The following is a 22,252-nucleotide window of genomic DNA, read 5'->3' on the forward strand; positions in this document are numbered from 1 at the left end:
AAAATCCCACTCTACCCGATCGTATGCCTTACTCATATCCGTTTTAAATGCCAAAAATTCCGAATTATACCTACTATTAGTATTTAATCCGTGAAACATCTCTTGAGCCACCAGGATGTTATCAGTAATTAACCGTCCAGAAAAAAAAGCTGATTGAGTTTCTGAAACCAAACGAGGCAATAAACGTTTCAGACGGAAACACAACACTTTTGAAATAATCTTATAGCTCACATTACATAAGCTTATAGGTCTAAACTCCGCCATCCGCTCAGGCCGATCCACTTTAGGAATAAGACAAATATTGTTCTCATTTAGAAGCGGATCAAAACTGCCAGTGCGAAAAAACTCTTTAATTAGAGCCACTAAATCCCCTTTGAGAGAAGACCAAAATCTTATGGAAAAACAAAGCTGTCATCCCATCAGGACCTGGAGTTTTCTCCGGATGCATAGCAAACAGAGCTTGTCTGACTTCCCTTTCCGAGATATCCCTGATAAGATCTCTGTTCATACCTACCGTAACAATCGGATCAATTGCTTGTAGCATCTCAGAAATACCTCCACCGTCGGATTTCTTGAACAGATCCTCAAAATATGTTGTAGCTATATGTTCCATACCCGACGCTGATTCATCCCAAACGTTATTGGCACCAAATAAACCAATTATCCTATTCCGAACCCGTCTTTGTTTAGTGGATGCGTGAAAATATGAAGTGTTTTTATCCCCAACCCTTAGCCAAAATTTTCTGCTCTTTTGTTGCCAATAAATCTCCTTATCCCGGTATGCCTCTTTCAATTTCCTCTCAATTCCCCAAATATCTTCCAGCGAAACCGAGTCATCCATCTTCGCATCATGCAGAGCAGTCTTCAAAGAAGAAATAATTGATGGGCCAGTACTGACATTATTTTTCCTCCACCAGGAAATTGAATTCCTACAATTCCTTAATTTATCAACAAAACCCGGAATCCTAAAATTCCGTGCCCGATTCCAACCAGACTCAACCACTCCAGCCAAGCCCTCCTTACCCAACCACCGCTTATCAAACCGAAATTGTCTCTGTCTCCTCCGGACCGCCGTCAAACAAGTTGCTAAAATTGGACTATGATCAGAACCAATCATCTCCAAATACTCTACTTTCGAATTGGGATAGAGGGCGTGCCAGTCTTCATTACCTAAAGCCCGGTCAAGTCGGCAACGAATCACTTGATTATTACACTGATTCCCACGCCAGGATAATTGATCCCCATAACATGGAAATTCAAGCATCCCAATATCCTTAATCATTGAGATAAAAGGTTTGAAGGAATTAGCTGACAGCAGGGCACCACCCTGCTTCTCATGGTTACCAATTAATTCATTAAAGTCTCCAATAATAAACCAATGATCAATACGAAAAGATCCAATGTTCGTTAATTTATCCCACACTTTTCCGCGATGTTGGAGAACCGGGTCACCATAAACAAAAGAAAAATATACCAATTGATGATGAAGAACAGCTTTTGTATCAATTATACGGTCATTATGAAATAGAACAGAAAGATTTATTTCATCCTTATAAAATAAAACCAAACCACCACTAGCCCCTCGGGGTTCAACAGTAAACATTTTATTATAGCCAAATTTTGATTGAAATTTTTGTAATTAAGAAAAACATTTCTTTGTCTCTGATAAAAGCAAAATATCTGGTCGATGCTTCCTCCACAAATCACCCAAATAATTCTCTGTCAGATCAACCCCAATGCCCTGGCAGTTCCAACTTAGGACCTTCACGATTTAGCCGGTGGTTTCGGGAGAGCCCCCATCCCTATCGTTGCTGGTCTTATACCAATGCCAGCCGGTTTTCCATCCACAGCCTTGTTCCCTTGTTTTCCCATCCCATTCTGTTTGTTACCTTCACCTGCAGGTTTAGATAAAGCTTTAGCTAGCAAACGTTTACCAGGGGAAGCTAAAATCAAACCAGGCTTCCTAACTAGTTTCTTAGGCAGAGAAGTAGGCCTCCTCGACCCCTCAATTCTCGTACGACTGATATTAACTTCTTGCAAAGCAGCCTGTACTACATTCACATCCAAATCAAACATTAAGGATGGTGAGAAAGTACCTTTCAGGTCCTCAACATTGGGGATAACATCACCCGAACCCAAGTCTCCCAAACCCGCATTCACCTGGTCGAGCGCAATCTCACCCTCTTCTGGAAGGTTACCATGTGAGGTAACACCCTCCTCGAGAAGATCATGAGTCGCTTCATCAAACTCAGAATCAACCAAAACCGCAGTAGTCCCATGAGGAGGAGAACTCTCCCTAGCTATTCCTTGTTGAGCAATTCCTTGATCAACCACGTCAGGATCAACACCAAGAACCCCTTGTGACTGCTTCTCTATGAAACCGCTTTTTGCCTTGTACAACGGTTTCGGCCAAGCTTTCCCTTTCCCCTTGCGGTTAAGGGGGAAGGAATTAGCCTGTCCCATGTATCCTCCATGACCCCTCTGAGTTCCCCGCTTATCTCCTGACCCGCTTGCAACTGCACTGTACGTCCGTTTCTGTTCCCTCCCTGAGCCATGGTGACGAACCTGATGAAACAAACCGGAACTACCCGCCCCAGCAGAAAACTCATAAGCTTGGAAGTCCAAAGCTCTCTTGACTACCTTTCTAGGCTTCTCCCAGACCCCATCATTGTGGAAAACCCCTTGATTCCCCATCCCTTGTTGTCGTTGAACACCTCTCTTATCAGGATGATGCTCAAACACGTGACTCCCACCAGCTTTAATCAACTCTGGACAACTCTTCTCATCGTGGGTAAGACGAGAGCAATTTTCACAATAGTCGGATAGTTTCTCATACTCAAGAGTCACCACCACTTCATCTCCAGATTCGAACGGCACCAACAGCTTGAAAACAATAGGATTGAAGCCATTTACCGTAACACAAACGCTCCCAGATTCTTCATCAATATCTCGGATTATACCAATCTTCTTGCCAATGGCCTCCAAAGTAGCAACCTCCCACAGATGCTTCGGAATGCCAGAAACTCTCACCCAAAAGTTGATGGCAGAAGGATAAGTAGGAGATACAATGGGCTCCCACTTAACCAAGGAAAGCATCCAACTATCAAAATGGTAAGGACCATTCTGAAGAACCCCTTGAAGATCATCCGCATCCGCAAAATTGAACTGGAAAGTTCCTTGACCCAAATCAGCTCCCACCACTTTGTCTTCAAGCTTCCATATCTTGGGCATGGTGGATAGCAAAGACTCAATCCGTTGCACCCCTGGATTCATCAGTCTCCCTATGAGTGTGAGATCAAACTGTTGAATCCTCTGAGCCAAGACCGAGTTTGATATTTTCACAACTTCCGTACGCATCAGCGAACCCTTGCCCTTCATAATCGCTGATTGAGACATTGAAGAAATCACTAGCCTCAAAAACCAAGCTCTATCCGCTACTAACCACCGCAAATCACCACTGAAAGAAATTAGAAGGAAGTGAGAAAATGAAAGACGGTGTTGTCAAGTAAAACCCAGTCCCCAGATAAATACCCCTATATCAATCCTGATACGCTGATATAATTCTGGAGATACTCCAATCAACCAAAGACGAAATCTAAAATCCACAATCATAGCCCAAACAAATCCCAATCCGCGTATCAGCTGAGAATAACATCCTGAAAACCAGAGAACCAACCCCAAAACTCCCATAAACGATATCTCCGTTTTTAAGACCAACACACCCCAAACAGAATCCAAAATCGAAAACGAACCTTCAAACCCGATTCTACCAATATCCTCGAATCGAGTCGAGATATCCAGCCATGCCATTAAAAATTTAATTGTAAAAAAATAGAAATAGCCCATACATTATGATCATGTTTTTTTTAATTATTGGACTCTTTTAATTTAAAAAAAAAAAAATTTGATGTGACTTAGTTTGATTGGCGAAGTGATTTTGTGCTTTATAGAATAAAGGTTAAGTATACTATTACTAATAAGTCGGATGAAATACTACGCGCACATTAGAATAACGTATACAATTACTAATACTTGTAGATTACTATACTAATAAGTCGGATGAAAGATACTACGCGCACATTACAATAACGTATACGATTACTACTAATACAATAACGTATATAATCTACCAGGTAAGATGTAAAAGAGTTTGTCATTTTCTATGAATGTTGTGTGCCCGTGGTAACGCCTATTTTTCCTTTACGCTATACAAGTATATAATCTACCAGGTAAGATGTGTCGCAATATATGGTCATTTTTGCAAGGCTTGCATTCAAATCCAGTGGCCCGACCAAGCATGGGGGCTACTGTTATCTCATTTCATTATTACTTTAATGTTATTTTTTAAACAATTTGAAACCATGAATTTGATAAAAGAAATGTGAATAAGTTGTGAAGTAGACATTATGAACAAATAATGCGAAGAGTTAAATTAGGACAGAATTCTACTATTTTCACATTATATAATTAGTAGTTTTAAACTATTGATTCCCAACTTCAAATGGGTCATACGTCATATTTGTCAAAATTGTAACAAATGTTTTTTTCTATTTATGAAAACAAAGGTGAAAAAGACAATGGATGATTGATATGGGGATTCGAACCAGCTGAGCAGAAGAAGACAGCATAATTAAAGAATCCTATCTCACTGATTCAGTGGACTGTTCCTCTCACAGATACCAAATCCCTAAATCCCTTTTTAATTTTAGCATCAAACATTTGTAATTTATTTGCATACCAACAAATTCATATCTCAGTTTAGCTTTTACGGACACGAATCTTGGTCGGTATATATCTCTGTCCTCTTCGGTTTGTCTCGCTTCATCAATCTTCGAAAGTAAAAAAAAAACAAGTAAACAGTGTGTAACATTTTCTTTCTTCAGAACCCTAATAACTGTTGATAAATGATAGATGAAACCAAGTAACCTAATAATGAAGGTTTTAAATCTTCACTAGATCTCTATCTCTATGTGAAGGTTTTTTTCTTCCTATTTAACTGAAGCTAATTTAACAGGTTAGGACTGAATTTGAATATGATCCTACGTTGTAGACCAGTTTTATTATTATTTTACAGTACATTTACAATCAATGATTGATGTAAATATCAAAAAGTTTATTAATCGAAAACCCACATGTTATATATATGTCGAATACATTTACCAACCCTTTATTAAATAAAGAATATGTATAATGCTAGAGATGGTAAGGAAGCGGGGACCAAAACTAGAAGAAACAACATAACTCCAATTGCTTAGTTTTAAATGTTTTTGAATTTCACATGTGGGGGTCCAAGACAAGATAATGTCATTCAATTCGTGTTTTTTTTTACAGTTTATGGTAGTGTATACTTTTACTAATATTCGGGTTATAATTTAATATAGGAGAGTACTATATTGAAAAGGAAAATAAAAAAAATCGAAAGAAAAAAGGAAAAAAAGGGAAAAAATGGATGTGGAGACAGAAATAGATCTGAGTAAGAAGAAACATGCAACGAATTAAAAAGAACTCACATGCCTTCTCTATCTCTTCTTCCATTTCCAGGTGGTCCTCAAATCTTCTTTCATTTTTTGGATTCCAATTGCCTTTACCCTAATTAAGAATCTCTATTTATTATTGTGACGTTCAATTTGTTCTATGTATGTATCTTTTATTAGATCGAATTGTGAGTATTTATAGTATAGTATCAAAATTTGTATGTGGGAAAGATGAGAGAAATACTTATTCGATCAAGTTTTTAATTGATTTCTATTTATCGTTAAACTTCTTTGTTCTTCAATCATTCATCATATATAAAACATAAAGTGTACTATTAAAATTATGTGTTGTCTTGTTTATTACTGGTTGCCTCTGTAAAACACATCAAATTTTATCAAAGTTCTTTTTATTGAACAAAAGTTATCGAAGTTCTAATTATTTATTTTATCAGCAAAAATTCGGATCTTTATAAGTTCATAATCCCTATAGAGTCGAGGACAATAGCAGGATTAATTTAATTTGCTATCTTACATATATTGTGAGTTCTGTTCAAAAAAAAAACATATATTGTGAGTAAGAAAATGAACTAATTATAAGTCACGTTAGACAAAGAAAACTCGGAATATAATTAGTTCATTTTCTTACTTAGTTCACGTTACATATAATTAGTTCATTGTCTTACTCACAATATGTAGTTCTATACTTCTATTAGAGAACTTCAGTTAGACAAAGAAAACTCGGAAGATCTGTCACAAATGATACTTCTGACCATTTGAAAAGTCGTGATTATAAGATCCATACATCGTTTTAAATATATAGTTAAATATTTAATCAAAAAATAATGCATGTACAAACTAGTACTTAACGTGCCATGGGACTAAACTCATTTCTATATATAGATATATCTTCATCATTCCAGTACTTCAGAACCCTAAAGCATATATATAGAAATAGTAAGAACAAATATTCTTTTTTGAAATGGGCGAAAACATATTGGCATCTTATCTTCTGTTGAAGAACGGTTTAATCGTTTAATTATATATAATTTGAACAAAACATAGTTTTGAGCATTCCGAAATAAACTACTGATAAGGTTTATTACTTTTCAAGAAAATCCTTGCTAAACCAAGTATATCATGGGACAGAAAATACAAGCCGGTTCGTTGATCTCGATTTTAATCAATGAAATTAAGTAACTCTAGTCTTTTATCTCTATAACTTATTGTGAAGCTAGCAAGGAATAACAAAGCATAAAATCGAATGAATTTAATTGTGATACACAATTCAAGCCAAATTGAATTCAGAATTTAACAACAACATGTAATTAAGATTAAAAGAACGTGTGTGTATGAATTGATATTAATGTGAGAGTCTCGAATGTCACGGTGGATTTTGCCCTAGTCGAAGTTCAAGATCAAGCTCATCCACCGATGCACCTGTCGTCTCTTTCATCGAGCCCATGCTCTCATCGTCTCCTGTTGAATATTCTATAAGCCGAGGAGGAACCTCCCCCGGAGAATTCAACACCGAAAACGGAAGGTTGCTCGAAGGAAACGAAGTCGTACCATAAAGATTCACCATATCACCGGAATTACCAAAAATGCCACTAGGGTTTTGCAATTGGTAGAAATGAGACAGACCTTCAATGTTACTCGCCGTGGATTGGATTATAAGTGTCGCAGGCAACGGCGGACCACAAGAATTGAGTAACGTCCCGCCGCCGCTTCTAGATGCAGCCGCACCGGTGGGACCTTGATGAGCCCTAGATGAGGCGCGGTCACGGCGGTGGACATTCATGTGACCGCCTAAGGCTTGAGCAGAACGGAACTCCCGGCGGCAGAAATTGCAAGTGTAAGATCTTGGAGGCCATGTGGTACCAGAGATGTTGCCTTTAGTGTCTTGCTCGAAGGCTTTGACTTCCCAAGACTCATCATCTTCCTCCGATTCTTCAATTTTGTTAGGGTTCCACATCCATGCACCACCGTTCATTCAAGGATGAGTTTTCTAAAAAAAGGGAAATCTCAGTAGAGAAGATGAATAAGAAGAAGATGGGTTGGTGGATAACGATGTAAATAATAAATATAAAGATGGACCCGAAACATATATAGATAGGTCACTTATCTTCAAGTTATCATTTTCAGTAAATGAAAAAAAAATATAATTTAAGCTATATTTTACTGACAACAAAGTTTTGATTATCACCTTTTAATTTCAACAATGTAATGTTACAAACATTTTTTTTACTGAAGATAGTAGTAACTAAAGTTTTTTGATCATCTTCTTTTCGTTACAAACATATTTGTAGCAACTATATATATATATTTGTTAAAAGAATAACTAAAAATATGAAGTCTGATTTGTTTATTAATTAGTTGCATATATTTACGCCATTTCAAAATTTACATTACAATACATATATTTACGCTTTAAATGTGTTCATCTTCCCGTCAAAAAAGAAAGATGTTGTTCCTCCCCTATCTTAATTGGTACTAAGTACTAAAAAGGACATTAAGCGTCCCAGATTGGGATTGCTACGCATCTAACATAGGGAACCCAATTACAAACGAAAACAGATGCAAATTATATAATACTATAAATAGGTGAAGATTTAAAGAGAAAAAGTTGGTTGTGACTTTGATGTCCTATGTAAGTTTAAGACAAAAATTTGTTTGCTTTAAATGGTGAGGCAAAGATCTTAGCTTTGCGTGATCACTACTAAGATTCTCTTGTTAGAATCTGACAAATGACTTATGTAGCTTTACAGTGTCACATTATCACCATATATTTTCGATAATTATCCTACATATGGTGACCTACAATAAGACGAAAACAGAAGAGCTGAAAAGGATAGGCCTTGATATCCCAAACATATTTGCCATATTAAGTTACATTAACATTTCTTTCGTTGGGAATCTAGTTAGAATTCAACTAGATCACTCTTTCGGTCGACCATGTTCATCTTATTTGTTTTGTCATCTTTTTCTATGAGATTTTATTGAATTTAATATTTTTGAATTTTGAAATATTTAAATGAGCTTTTAGGATATTTGATTATTTGTTCCAGCTCAATTTTTTAAAAAATAGACTTTAATTACATATAAAATTTGTTTTAAATTTTTGTTTGGGTTTTAAAATACATGTAAATTTAGCATGGTTTCGGTGCAAATGCACTTGTTGCACATGTCTATCGCCCGCTCCTGTTTTTTTTCTATGTTAAAAAAAAATTGAAATATAATTTTGTGAGATTTTGTTATTAAAACTTTACATGATTTTAGACATTTACAATATATATATTTGGATCTTAATTTATTATATAGTATATGATTACAATTATTTTTTATTAAACATGGTAAAAAAGGAAAAAGGAAGAGTTGATATAGGCCCATTAGGGTTTGGATTTAGCGAGAGTATAAATATATATGGGCGATTTGGGCACGAGAGAAATCAAAATCCCTAGGCAGAGATAGGAAAAAATCATCGACAAAGATGTCTTCCTCGGCACGAAGCGCGTTCGAGAATCCGATAGCAATCAGCGCCAATGATTTCATCAAGATGGAGAATCGGGTTTGGGGATGGTCCGCCACCGTCTCCGGAGACCATTGGACGCGCCTACGAACAAGTTTTGAATGAAATCGCCGGCGATGATATGGAATTCCGGGGTCGTCTCATGGATAGAGCTTCGGCTAATTTTAGGGTTCTATACAAGGTCCGAAACCAATGCCTTGCTGAGGAAGCAGCGAGGGGAGATACCTCATCGGTAAGTAGCAACAAGGTGAAGGCTGATGAGGTGGACGTGGAGGAGGAGGCTAGTGAGGACACGCCCTAAGTTTTGCGATCATGATGTGGGACTTACTTGGCTTGTTTGTTTTTAAATCGTATTTTTTTTTCCATAACATAAAGTTCAACCAAAGCCTTATATTGATTTTAGGGGATGTATTGAAAAGCTCTTAACGTACCCTAACTTATTAATGGTTTAGATTCCGTCTCGTCCTTAGTTCTCATGGTTGTATCCTTCAATGCATAACTTTCATAACATAAGCACCGATTAATAATAATTAGTGATTGGTGTTTGCTTTAATTTTTTCTTAAACAATGATAAGATATATGGATTGTTTTGTCTTGCACAAGACACCTTAATATACCCCTAGAAAGGGACTTAATTTTCCTTAGAAGATCAATGATAATTCTCAGCTCAGCCCAAATAATGGTCACTGTGGATAGGCGCTTGCTTCAAATGGGCCATTGGACAAGTAGTTTAGGCCTTCTAACTATATTTAGAGAACCATTTTGTTGAGGTAAACGTTTTTCATTAAAATATGAAAAATCATTCAATTTAACTACTATATAACTGTATAAAATGTTATTTAGTCCTCAAATTACATCTTTTGCAATATAATCTTACACAGCCAATCATAATTTTAAGTTTTTTTTTTGTCAATCACTTTTTAACAAGATTTTTCACAAGAAAAAAATATAGTCGTCCATGGTGAAGAAGATACTTGTTAAGGAATGAACTCAAATATAGTAGCCAAAAGTTCATATGTATCTTCATTTTAGGAATCATAAGTTTCCAACTCACAACTAACTGAAAGTGGTTGAAAAAAATGTAATCATTTCTAATATGAGACATTCTAACATTCACGATATGATATATATATATATATATATATATATATATATATATATATCACTCCACTCATTGTAATACCATTTAATTATGTCATAAGTATAAATAATTTTCCGAGTAACACCCACACCCAAAACATCAAACCAACGATCTACAAGTCGAAGAAATTAAAACTTCCATAATTTTCATCACTGATTTAAACAATGTAATACTTACGTGTATGTATCATCAATATTATATTGTGTGTGTGTTTATATTGTGTTGAAGGATGAGAATAAAGGAAAGATAAATTAAGGGAGAAGCAAACAATGACGTTTTGCCAGCGAAGCTTTTGGGAGCAAAGAGGATCCTTTTGCAGCTATCAAACGACCGCTTCTCCCGGACGACGACGACCTTTGGCCGCCCATCACATCTACAGACTTCATACATATATCTTTCTATATATTTTAATTTAAATAACATATATAAATATATATATTATGTGATAAAATCTGATGTTATGTAAAGATTTTTTTGTTGACATACATATCGTTCAAGATTTCTTGACGCATTGTTATTTTGACTGTAAAAAAATTAACATGATGATTACATGTTTTAGAAAAATAACTTGTGTAGACTTAGTCATGATTGATTAGTTATTATATTTAATTTCTCCAAGCTAATGGCTATTGTTTATTCACTAATTAATACGTGTGCTTTTATCATATTGCTTTCTGTGAAACATAAAAATTGGTTAATTAAGACCTAATCTGTCCATTAGTGTTCTTATCATAAACAATGACTTGGTGCATGTCGATGACATAATATTAATATTATATTTAGAAAAATATCCATCATATGTATAGGTCCGTTATATACAATCGATTAAGATTTAGTTTATAGTTTATACTAAGTTGAGTAGCTGATATCGGTCTTAATTAGGATCATAAACTCTAAGAAGAACTAAAATACATATGTACACAATATTTTTGGATTAGCTCAAATGATGATCACATGGAGGGAGTCATGGGAATATGGGATGGGATACATAGATGTTTGAGCTGCGGGAATCGCACGTGCCCACATGGCAAGTTCTGACTCTATTTGGCTAGATTTTCATACGTGGCGTCTTCGGAGTGATCGAAGCATTCGAAAAGCACGTGATGCGTGTTCGTATTGGCTATCTATCAAATCCTCTTGCCTTCGTGCCCGTACTTGCAGGTTTATATAAGCACACGGACACTAATCTTTATTTTCTTTTTGTTAGCTACTCTAGTTTATACAAATTGTTAAAACAAAAAAATCTAAGACAATTTGTTTTGGATAAAGACATTCTAGGATTAAAAAAAAAAAAAAACTGAAAAGACTACGACGAATCTTGGGTGATGAGATATAAAAATAAAAACACTAGTTTGGCATAAACCTTTTAACAAAAAAAAACACTAGTTTGGCATAACATGTGCCTTTCGTAAATAAAGAAAAACTTTTATTACTCTACTTCTTTTTTTTTCTGCTTTGTTAATTTTAGTATTTGAATTTGGAAAGTGAAGTTTGTTCGAGCGTATTTTCTGACAGTCAGATATACAAGTTTATGATTAGATGTAAAAACATTAGGAGTTAAATATGTATTATACTGGCAGAAAAAACAAACATATGTATATTTATGTCATCCATAAATAACCGTAAAGCAATTAATACAATGGAAGAAGAAAACACAATTGATCAGAGTTGCTAATCTGTGTTAGACTATCTTAGTATTCTTATTTCTTCAATTTTTTAATAAAGTATCTTTGAACCTTGTACACGTAGTAGTGCATGTTTTAATTGGGATTTTGACAATCTCGTTTAGTTTTTGACAACAAGTATATAAAATTGGTTCATTTGTTATACCAATAATTAAGTATCTGCATACTATTTTTTTCACAAGTACTGTTTAGGAAAGTGTTTTCAAGCATGTGAATATTGACCATTAATAAAGTGCTTTAAAATAAGATTACTTTACATAAATAGTAATATTTGTCAACTAACTATATATATAAAATCTTCCTTTGTTAATAGATAATTATTTTTGTCAAACTTCAATAGATCCGTTATTCTTTGATTAAATATATGGGTGGATTAATAAATTAATATATATACTAATTAGGACCCATGCTAGAGCACGAGTTAAATTTTTTTATTTATATTATAATTTTATAATAAAATATAATTTATATGATGTTTTAAAGGAAAATTTTTGATAAAATATTATGCAATAAAATTAATATGCTAAATATGATGGCTTGAAAAAAATACATATTTTGTAAGTTTTATATTGTTCATTTTGTAATTTATGTATGAGAAATGGTTATGTTTGTTGTTTATTTTTATTTTAATTTTCAAATATTGTTTGGTGAAATTTTTTTAATATGACCCGTGCTTAGGTAAGATTTTATTTTAAACTGCAATAAGATCTCAGAAATCATGATTAAGTATGATAAATTGCCAATATTTTATTTCTTTTTATGCCTAACCGTATATTTTTATGCCTAACAGTATATATTTTGTAACAATACATGGAATACTAAAGATTTTATTTTGGAAATTGTATATATCATTGGAATATTTTCTTTAAGAGGATTATTTGAGATATTTTTAATTGTATTCATATAGCCCACAGATTGACCAATTAATCTATAACCTTTTTTTTAACCAACCTATATTTAATCTATAACCTATTTTGTAACCAACTTATACAAATTATATAGTATACAAAAAAAAGTTATGTAGTTTTGTTTTATTATATAGGGGATATATATAGTCTACTATTAATATGTGGATGTGTGCATAAAAGCCATATAAATTATGTATATGTCTAAAAAATAGGAGGAAAGTGTTCATTACATAATGATTGCATAGTAAAAACTAAAAACATATCCTAGTCTCATGGAAATTTTTACTACACCAACCTTTCTCAATCAAAAAAAAATGGTTTAAAAAGTAGGTTTTATAATAATACTACACAAGGAAAGTATCAATAATAAAATGCATATATATATATATATATATATATATATAATGTATTAGTGTATCTAACTTCATGCTGTTATAAGTATTCTTCATGTTATTTTAATTATGTCCCACTTTTAAGGGGTTTAACATTAGTAATTTCATAATTCAGTATATGTTATGTTATTTAATTACACAGTTTCACACTATTTAAATGAATAGAGAAATCATTATTCGGTCATTCTATTATGGTTAAATATATTTCAGTCATGGTCTTGCTCGCGTATGTTATAAACCCTACCTATTTAGATCTCTCGTTTGATGAATGATAAAATGCTAATATATTTGAAGATAAATTAGTAGTATCATGATATATTATCATCTATGAATTAACTACTTGTGAATAAAATTACTTGTCATATAATCAATAAACCCACACTAATAATTTTTTTTGTACCAAATGACTAAATATGTAAATCAATACATGTATGGATTGTGAAAATATGATCATTTTATCAGGAAATTTAAGTATGCATAGTAACATAAGACAATAAATAAAAGGTGACTGAGGTAATGATAAAAGATAACAATACGATAAAAATAACGGTTAATGTACATTTTAATTAGAAAAAGATAATGATATATTGAACAATAATTAATATATGTGAACTATTACAAACAAAAAAGTTTTGAACTAAAAAACTTATTTTCTTTGTTTTTTTTTTCAATAATATTATAGATTCTTTTCGTTTCGTTTTAGTGTTGTTCTTTCAAATTTCTAAAGCAAAAATTCAGATTTATTTTCCTTATCCTATGATATAGACTTGGTTGAATAATTTTTAGTAATATATTCTGTTTTTTTTATGTAAAAGAAAAAAATATTTTATTTTGTTTTCCAGTACTTTAATATATATATATATATGTGTATATTGTATTTTAATGTACTATTTAAAAATAAATAATAAAAATATATACTGACTACTTATTGCTTCAGTACATAAATTTATAACCAATTTTTATGTTTTGTACATACACCAAATAAATTTTTGTAGTAGATTTTTCGACTAATAGTTTTTTTCATCTCACAAAATTCTCCTATTATTAATTCGAAAGTACATTTGGCAAAATAATATTTTATTTGTAAGATTTACATAATTAAATCCTTACCATTTGAATAAATATAAAAACTTGAAGTTTTATTTATAATATAATCAGCCCCAAATCGATAATCACAAAATTTGAAATGTTTTCCTAAAAATCATACTTTAAATTAGTATCCAAAATATACTTAGAATAATTCTAAAAAAATTAGTATCCATAATTTAAATATTTTAGATATGTTTAACTTGCTAAAATTATATTAAATGAGATAACGAAACACAAAAAAATATAATACAGCTAAAATTATATAATCTAAATATATAACAAACACACAAAAAAATACAGCATACATTTTTCTTAATAATTATTAACAAATTATCCTGAGATTTTTACCAAAAAAAATTATCCCAAGATATAGGGTGGGTATAAACATACTATAACTACGGTGGTATACAATGTTTTACCACTTACAACATATATATACTGTTCGAATATATATATACTGTTCGAATATTTCACATCTGTTTGTTTCTATATTTCTTAAATCACAAAGCTTGTCAATTAGATTAATAATTAAACGTTATTTATATCATTATTGTAAGTAGTCTTATTTATATCACACATGTTTTTTGAAAATTATTGCAAAATATGTTTTTCGCGCCGGATATGTTTTCAGTTTTAATCAAATCTTTTTTGAAAATATCATCTTGCATCACCTTGTAATTTCCTTGTAATCGAAGTACTAAAACTAAAATTTTGAATTGATTACTGAAAGCGAAAAAAAAAAGTTAAACGGAGAATTTAGGTTTCTGTCGTCTAGCACCCAAAGCTCCGTATAAGAGACCGACAATTATAGATTTTCATATTTAACTAGATTAAGACCCGTGCTATGCTAGAGCATGAATTGAAATTCATTTTATTTATATTGTAATTTTTATATAAAATATATTTTATGTGATTGTTTTAAAAAGTTTTTTTAGATAAAATATTATGCAATAAAATCATATGTTAAATATAATTGCCTGAAAAAATACACATATTTTGTAAATTTTATATTGTTAATAATTATAGATTAACAAAATAGGTGTCTTTAACAACAAAATAGGTGCTCTAGCACGCACGGGTCCTAATCTTAACTCTAATACACCATGAATTTTTGTAGGGTTTGAGACGGTTTAGCATTGTAAACTGAGAAACTACTGTCATTTTTATATTTTTGTGAATATGAGAAATTTATTCTGGTGAGAGGAGATTTGCATGTTTTATATTGAAAGTTTCGAAGATTGTCGTTAATATTTGATTTTTAATTTCAGAATAAGATCTCGAAGATGTGATCATCTTGCGCAGATATGATTCTTTTTTTATGCTTCAGAGTATATTTTTATTTTCTTTTAAAAGTATATTAACAATGTTGTATAGCAATTAAATCTGCCGAAAATAAATTTGTAATATTGTGTTTTTAGATGTTTGGAAAGAATGTGTTGTACCTTACAAATCGTCGGAAAATAAAGTTTGTACAGGATGATACAAATTCATTTAACAAATTGGAATATATTCTTTAGCATGATTTTCGGAAATAATTAAGGTTGCACCCATTATTTTGTAATCAATGAATATATCATTTAATCTATAACTTATTTGTAATCAACTTATAAAAATAATAAAGTCTACAAAAAACAATGTTGTGTACTTCCGTTTTATTATATAGGGGATCACAAAATAGCAAGCTAACGACATTTATTAATTAAATGTTTTTGATTAATTTAATGTAGAGGGTTTGGTTTTCAAGGAATAAAAGTTGTAATTGTGGGGACTTCGGACTTAAATACGCATTAAGGCAAGCTAATCACCAATTTCACGTCCGAAAGTCATCATCCAATTGGTCTTGGTCCAATTATATTATTACTCAAAGATTTATTAACTTATATATTTCGTTAATTAGGTGTATGGTGGGAAATGGACAAATTAGCTCATGGCATTAAGACTTAATGCACTTGGAAGAATCACAAAATGCTCAGTGGCCTCAATTATTCGAGTTGGTCAATTGTAGCCAAGATTAGTGCTTAGCTAGCTCTTTTTATTCTTGGATAATAATTTCAAACCATCTTTTATATATAAATAAATTAATTATTTCTTCTTGAATTTCGTAGCGCATACAAAACTCAAACGAATGATTTATGAAAACTTACTCTCAATTTTGTTTAATTTGGTAGTTGTAACTAATAACTGAATAATTTACTTACATATGTGTGTACGTTTGGATGTGAATCGATTTTCTTGTAAGGAGAATAATTGAAAAACAATCTTTAAAAAAAAAACAATCCCAGACCGTAATTCCCGATCAGCAATCACAAGTCTTTTCCTTTCTTCTTTTTCTTTTTCTGATAACATTTCCTTCTTCCTAACATTTATCTATCGTCTAATGGGGTTGTGCTTCTTATATATGAGGAAAATGAGATATATATTTTGGTAATATTGATTTATTCTGATTATTTGAACCATTACTGACCAACAAAAAAAAAACAAACCATTACTAAAATGCAATAAAATAACGATTGAGATATATATATATGTATATATATGTGTATATATACATATATCAAAATAATGGTCCTCTATATATATTCATATAAAAGCTTTAACAATACTATTAGAGAGAAAGGCACAAAAAGAGGATTTATTTGGGAAGTACACCTAAAATATGTGGAGGCTTTTTAGGGAAGCACAGAGAGCTTAATAAATTGATTTAAAAGGATATCTCCAACTTCAAGCAAACCCCATACCTCTGCATCCTTTACCTGCTCTTCTTTATCCTCACACCATATTCACACACATATAGATATACGCATGTGTATATTTGAATAATTTGTCAATATATAGACGTAATAACTAATTTCGTCCTTTTCAATGAACCCAACAGGTTTACTAGGACCTTTCGTGGAAATTTTTATTATAGTTTACTAGGACAAACTTATCGGATCGGGAATGTCAAATAAATTGGTACGATTTTGCTGAGGTGCATACTTTTTTTTTAGTAGATTTTTGTGAAGAAAAAAAAGAAGTGAATTTTTTATTTCCAGTTATTATTTCATGACCTAATCAAATATACAAATAACCAAAGAAGTAACTATAAAGTGAAGGTATATATATAAGCAAAAGGCAAAAACTATAAACACGACCTCGTGACTTCTCCTTTGGTAAAATTTAATAAACATAGTACACATCACATATAAGCATTTGATCTTTGTCATATAAATTGAAGACAATACAAAATTGGTGAATTGATGTAAGTTAAAGTTTTGGTGAATTAGGGCAGGTGAAAATGCAGAAGCCTAGTAGATAGATGTTCTTTACATTACTCCCCCGAAATTTAAGGACTTTAGAGAGAGAAATAAAGAGCTATTCCCAATGCTTTCATGAGAGAGAGGTGACAGCTGAGCTGCTTCGTGGCCGACAGCTATACGTTCCTCTCTCTCACTCTTTGATTTCCCACGTGTCTCTCTTCTCCCTCGCACTTGCCTTTGTTCATAATTTTCTACAACTACATTTATGTAATGCAAGGACCCGTATGTTCAGAAAGGAAATAATAAAGGAGGTTTATTTGAAATATATTACGAATTCATTTGTATTCTTCTCAGTTCTCACATCTATATTTTAATAATATATATAGTTGTTATTTATATCCTAATTTTTGGGATACATTGATACTACAGAGTTGTTATTATAAATTTATATAGTATATACTATACTAAGTTTTTGGGAAAAAATGTTATTATAAAGTTGTTATTATCTGCGCATGCCTGCAGGTATTTTATTGGTTTTTGGAAATAAAACCAATTTCTGCTTGCGAACAGTAGTTTAGTTTTCAACCTCGTACCAACACTGTTCAATGTCTGTGTTTACGTATAACATAATTAGGTATTTCAATATTCATCATGTACTTTTGTAGAAACCTACACATAACACGTATATATATCCAACTAAATTAATTCATTTTTCTCTGTCTACATAAAGATAAATAATTTAGCTTGTAAATTTGTTTTTCCTTGGTTAGATAGAAAACCCTAGAGATTACGTGCTTCGATCCAAGAACTTGGATTTGACATTTCTGATTCGTGTTTCTTTGAATCTAAATTGCAAAAGTAAATTAACCGAGAAAGTTCGCACCTTCGCGCGTTTACTTAACGCGTATCCCTAGCTACGTAGTTTAGTTACATCATCAGCACTGTGCTTAAAATTATGGATACCCATGTTTTTTTAACCATTACGGAGTGTTCAACTTGGACACTTTTACATATTTTTAAATCGGAAACGAGTTCCAATCGAATAGTAAAATTTGGAAACTACAAACTTTGGCTTTGATATATATTACCAACGGCAAAGAAGAAAACAGAAAGACTTTGATATATTTAGATTTTATTAAATATATTTTCGAATTTTTATTACGGGTTATTATATTAGAAGGTGGTAGACTGGTACTCAACTTGCAATTTTAGTTTCCCACCACCTGAAAAAACCAATAACCAGTAACGATGTTGCGAATATCACACCAATATTTTTAATTTATCACATACACCAATTTCGTATTAGTATTACTATGCGCTAAAATATGTGGACCAGACCCGTATATATTACTTTAGAGTATAAATTCCGGGAGATTTCCAGTCCATCAATATTAATGAAATGAATTTTGGTTGTCCTTAAGGACCCATTGAATTGATTTATTAATGATTCTGTAGATTCCATGAAACTATAGAAAATTATCTTTGTATTGTTATTATAATTACTTCATCCATGGTGAATAATCTTTATAATATGAAATGAAACGATGGTGTTGTTTCGGTTAGTATTTAACAACTTCAATATTACATGGTCAATAAAAAAATATAGAAATTACTTTATAATATATCTACCGACAAAATATACATCTTTTAGGTTTATGCATATACTACATATATAATATATACGTGTGTAAAACAGGGTTACCTACCTTGTTAAACATATTTAGGACGGCATTGTGGCGAATTTCATAACTTAAAAGACCCACTTACTTCAAATATCTTTGTAAAAAAAAAAGTTTTATGTGCCTACACAATGCAATTGGATAAGGAACCATATGCCACAAACATCCTTAAAATATAATATAGAAAATATTGAATATACATAAAATAAATTTATTAACAGTGTATATTATATATATGGCTTTGTCAGACATCACTACGTTCGTTCCAAAAGTCGTCATTGCCAATAGGTTTTGCCTTTTGATTTTAGTGGTTTACAAATACATCAACCTATCAAGTAATTTTAAGATACTATAATTTATATAATGGAAGCGACTCACACAGATAGATATATAGTATTTTGTAATATTACTGTATACGTAAAACTAAATTAACAACTTTCACTAAAAAAGTAACCTCTTTTGATTATATATTAGTCTAGGTCATAACATGGAAAAATTATAAATTCTAAAGGTTTTAAAGATCTAAAAACTTTTGCACGTGGAATGTGCAATCTACCCTAAAAATATCGAAGCGAACTAAAGAAATGATAAAGACACTAGTTCTGTGATTTGATTGTAATCATTATGTCATAGAAACTGTCCTATAAAATTCATACTATTCTATGCTTATAGAAATCAGATAATGTAATGTAGAGTAAGAGATACATATACTATTTCAAAATAAAGCAAGTCCACATGTTGCTATGCTAGCTATCTTCATCATTTAAAATTGATTGTTTCAGTTCAATCTTTCGGTTTGCAACACGGTATATGGCTATCCCTAGCCGATCCCTTACATATGTAATACCCAAAATTTGTCTTGGACCTTTTGGTTGTATTGAAAAATAAATCAAATCAGCTTGGATTTCAAAATACTAAACCTCGTAAAAAAAAAAGTTCGAGTAAGTTGCAATATTATTCATTGGGAAAAATCAAAAACTAGTAGTATTAGACAACACTAATTACATTACAAGTGATTTTTAATAACAACTAGGTACTAACTCGCGATAGACCGCATGCTAAACATTTTATTTTTAAAAACTTTGTAAAAATAATTTATTAATTAAATTATTTATAATAGTTTGTGATTGAAATTGTTGGTTTAGAATCTTAGCAATTTTTTCAATTTTTAATATATTTATTGAAAAAATGACATCAATAAAAAATTGAAAATGTAACAATGAATAAAATAGTTTAAACCTTTGATTATAGACATCTTTAAAAAAGAATTTAAGCCTTTTAAAAATTTATGGCTTGAGTTTTTTTTGTTAAGAGGATAAATATTTTGTAAGGGGATATTTTTTTGGTTTCAATTTTTTGGTTTCTGTATTTAATTTAGATAGATTGATTATCCATGTAACCCTGCGATTTTGGTTAATTAATATAGTAGGATTTTTAATTTTTAATAATTACTAATTATCTTTTATAGCCTCAGCAGTTTTAATCTTTATTTAATAATTTCTAATGACAATTACATGTAATTTTTTACACTTTTTAAGATTATTTTTAATTTTGTACTTTTCAATTAATATAGGAAGATTAATCTAACACTTTAAACCGATAGTTAATTATGAAACTTTACTAAAAACACATATAGTGGGTTTCAAAAAATATTGTAGTCAACGTACCAAAAGGTTGATTCAATCGTAAGATTTTAAAAGAAAAAGAAAATCTAGACTAAATGATTCACATGGCTCGAAATTTAAGTGTTTTCTGATGTAAACGCCTTCACTAAACTGAACTTTACATAATTTTTCATTCTTTTGAGCTTTATTTAATTCATGCCTTAACAAGGGATAAAAAATATCGTAATGGTAAAACGTAAATTTAAATAATGTATTGAATGTAACAACATTAATAAAGGCTCGAAATTATTGGTTTGAAATGATTAGATCCAACTAATTTCCAACGAAAGACGGTCAAAGCCAAATAAAAATTGTATTAGCAGCTCTCCATGAGACCCAAAGAGAAAACCCATCCAAATGGTTCGTTCAGACAATCGTGGACCCCACGCGCCGCTTCTCTCCTCTCCCACTTGGTATTCTCTCTCTCTCCTCTCTCTCTCTCTCTAATTAATTTTTAACTTTGATTAGTTTTAGTCAACTTTATTGTTAACCATGGTTAACTAATAAAATATTTATTTTATATCCATTATTGATTTATGAATATGTCTGTTTACATGTGTGTTAGCCTAAGTTGTTTTCTTCTAAATAGCTTATACATCTTCTTTTTTTTTTTTTGCAAGGCGTATATCTTGATTTAGGAAACTGATATGATTGCTTCTGTATATATAAGTCCTGAGTATACATAATATTAATTAAATTTAAATAAATTATCAAAACAGAGACAAGGCAATGATGGTGGAGAATGTTTTGAAGGACAGAAAAGAGGAAGCATCTTAATGAAACCCACAAGATAACCCCAACCACATATTATCATGATGGCTTCATTCATCTTAATCAAACTTTAAACTTTCATTTTCTCCAAATATTTTAACTTATTATACCAATTAGATCACACCCACTCACATACATACATATCCTTCCCAACTTCTCACTCCCATGGTATGCGCGTGCATACTACTTCCGCTAAACTACTTGATAATATCAATAACAATGCATAGCTACTTATGGAACTCTTTGTATCTATCTAAACCAATACTAAACTATGAGTTTTAAGCTTAGCTATCTTCAAATAAGGTTTATATGTAAAAACTTTCATATCTTACTTTTCCTAAGCAAAATACCTGCTTGTATGGAACGTAGTAATAGTTTACAAACAATATAGCCAAAAAGCCACAAATGCAAACAGTGAAACCTAATATATTTTGCTTGTGGTAGTCGCGTATATGTCACGCACTTGCTATTGGAGAAGAAGAAGAAGAATGGAGTTTATTGTCGAGTCCAAAACACACAAAACGACGTACAACTCAACGAGAACAAAAAATTTGAATTGAAGTCGATACCAAAACGAAATATTTTATCAATATCTTATTTGTAAGAGTTTAGGTTAGACAAGTGACTGCAATTAGATACATATATCTATATATACACAAACATTTTTTCTTCTTCTTTAATGCT

General features: G+C 31.5%; 2 protein-coding genes across 2 annotated transcripts; both read right to left on the reverse strand.

The window, feature by feature from the left end:
* Positions 1-349: 349 nt before the first annotated feature.
* Positions 350-1,282, reverse strand: LOC147933916 (uncharacterized). Its single transcript, XM_087472385.1, has one exon. The coding sequence runs from the start codon at positions 1,280-1,282 to the stop codon at positions 350-352; it is 933 nt and encodes a 310-aa protein (XP_087328511.1).
* Positions 1,283-6,716: 5,434 nt separating this feature from the next.
* LOC104723299 (uncharacterized) lies at positions 6,717-7,542 on the reverse strand. The gene has a single exon (XM_010441635.3). The coding sequence runs from the start codon at positions 7,462-7,464 to the stop codon at positions 6,856-6,858; it is 609 nt and encodes a 202-aa protein (XP_010439937.1). The 5' UTR covers positions 7,465-7,542; the 3' UTR covers positions 6,717-6,855.
* Between the last annotated feature and the right edge of the window lie 14,710 nt (positions 7,543-22,252).

Source organism: Camelina sativa, chromosome 11 (genome assembly GCF_030686135.1).
Source record: "Camelina sativa cultivar CO46 ecotype springtype chromosome 11, ASM3068613v1".
NCBI classification, from domain to species: Eukaryota; Viridiplantae; Streptophyta; class Magnoliopsida; order Brassicales; family Brassicaceae; genus Camelina; species Camelina sativa.

Coding starts and splice junctions, on each gene's coding strand:
- LOC147933916 (XM_087472385.1), bottom strand. CDS start 1,282: ATGATTAAGGATATTGGGATGCTTGAATTTCCATGTTATGGGGATCAA.
- LOC104723299 (XM_010441635.3), bottom strand. CDS start 7,464: ATGAACGGTGGTGCATGGATGTGGAACCCTAACAAAATTGAAGAATCG.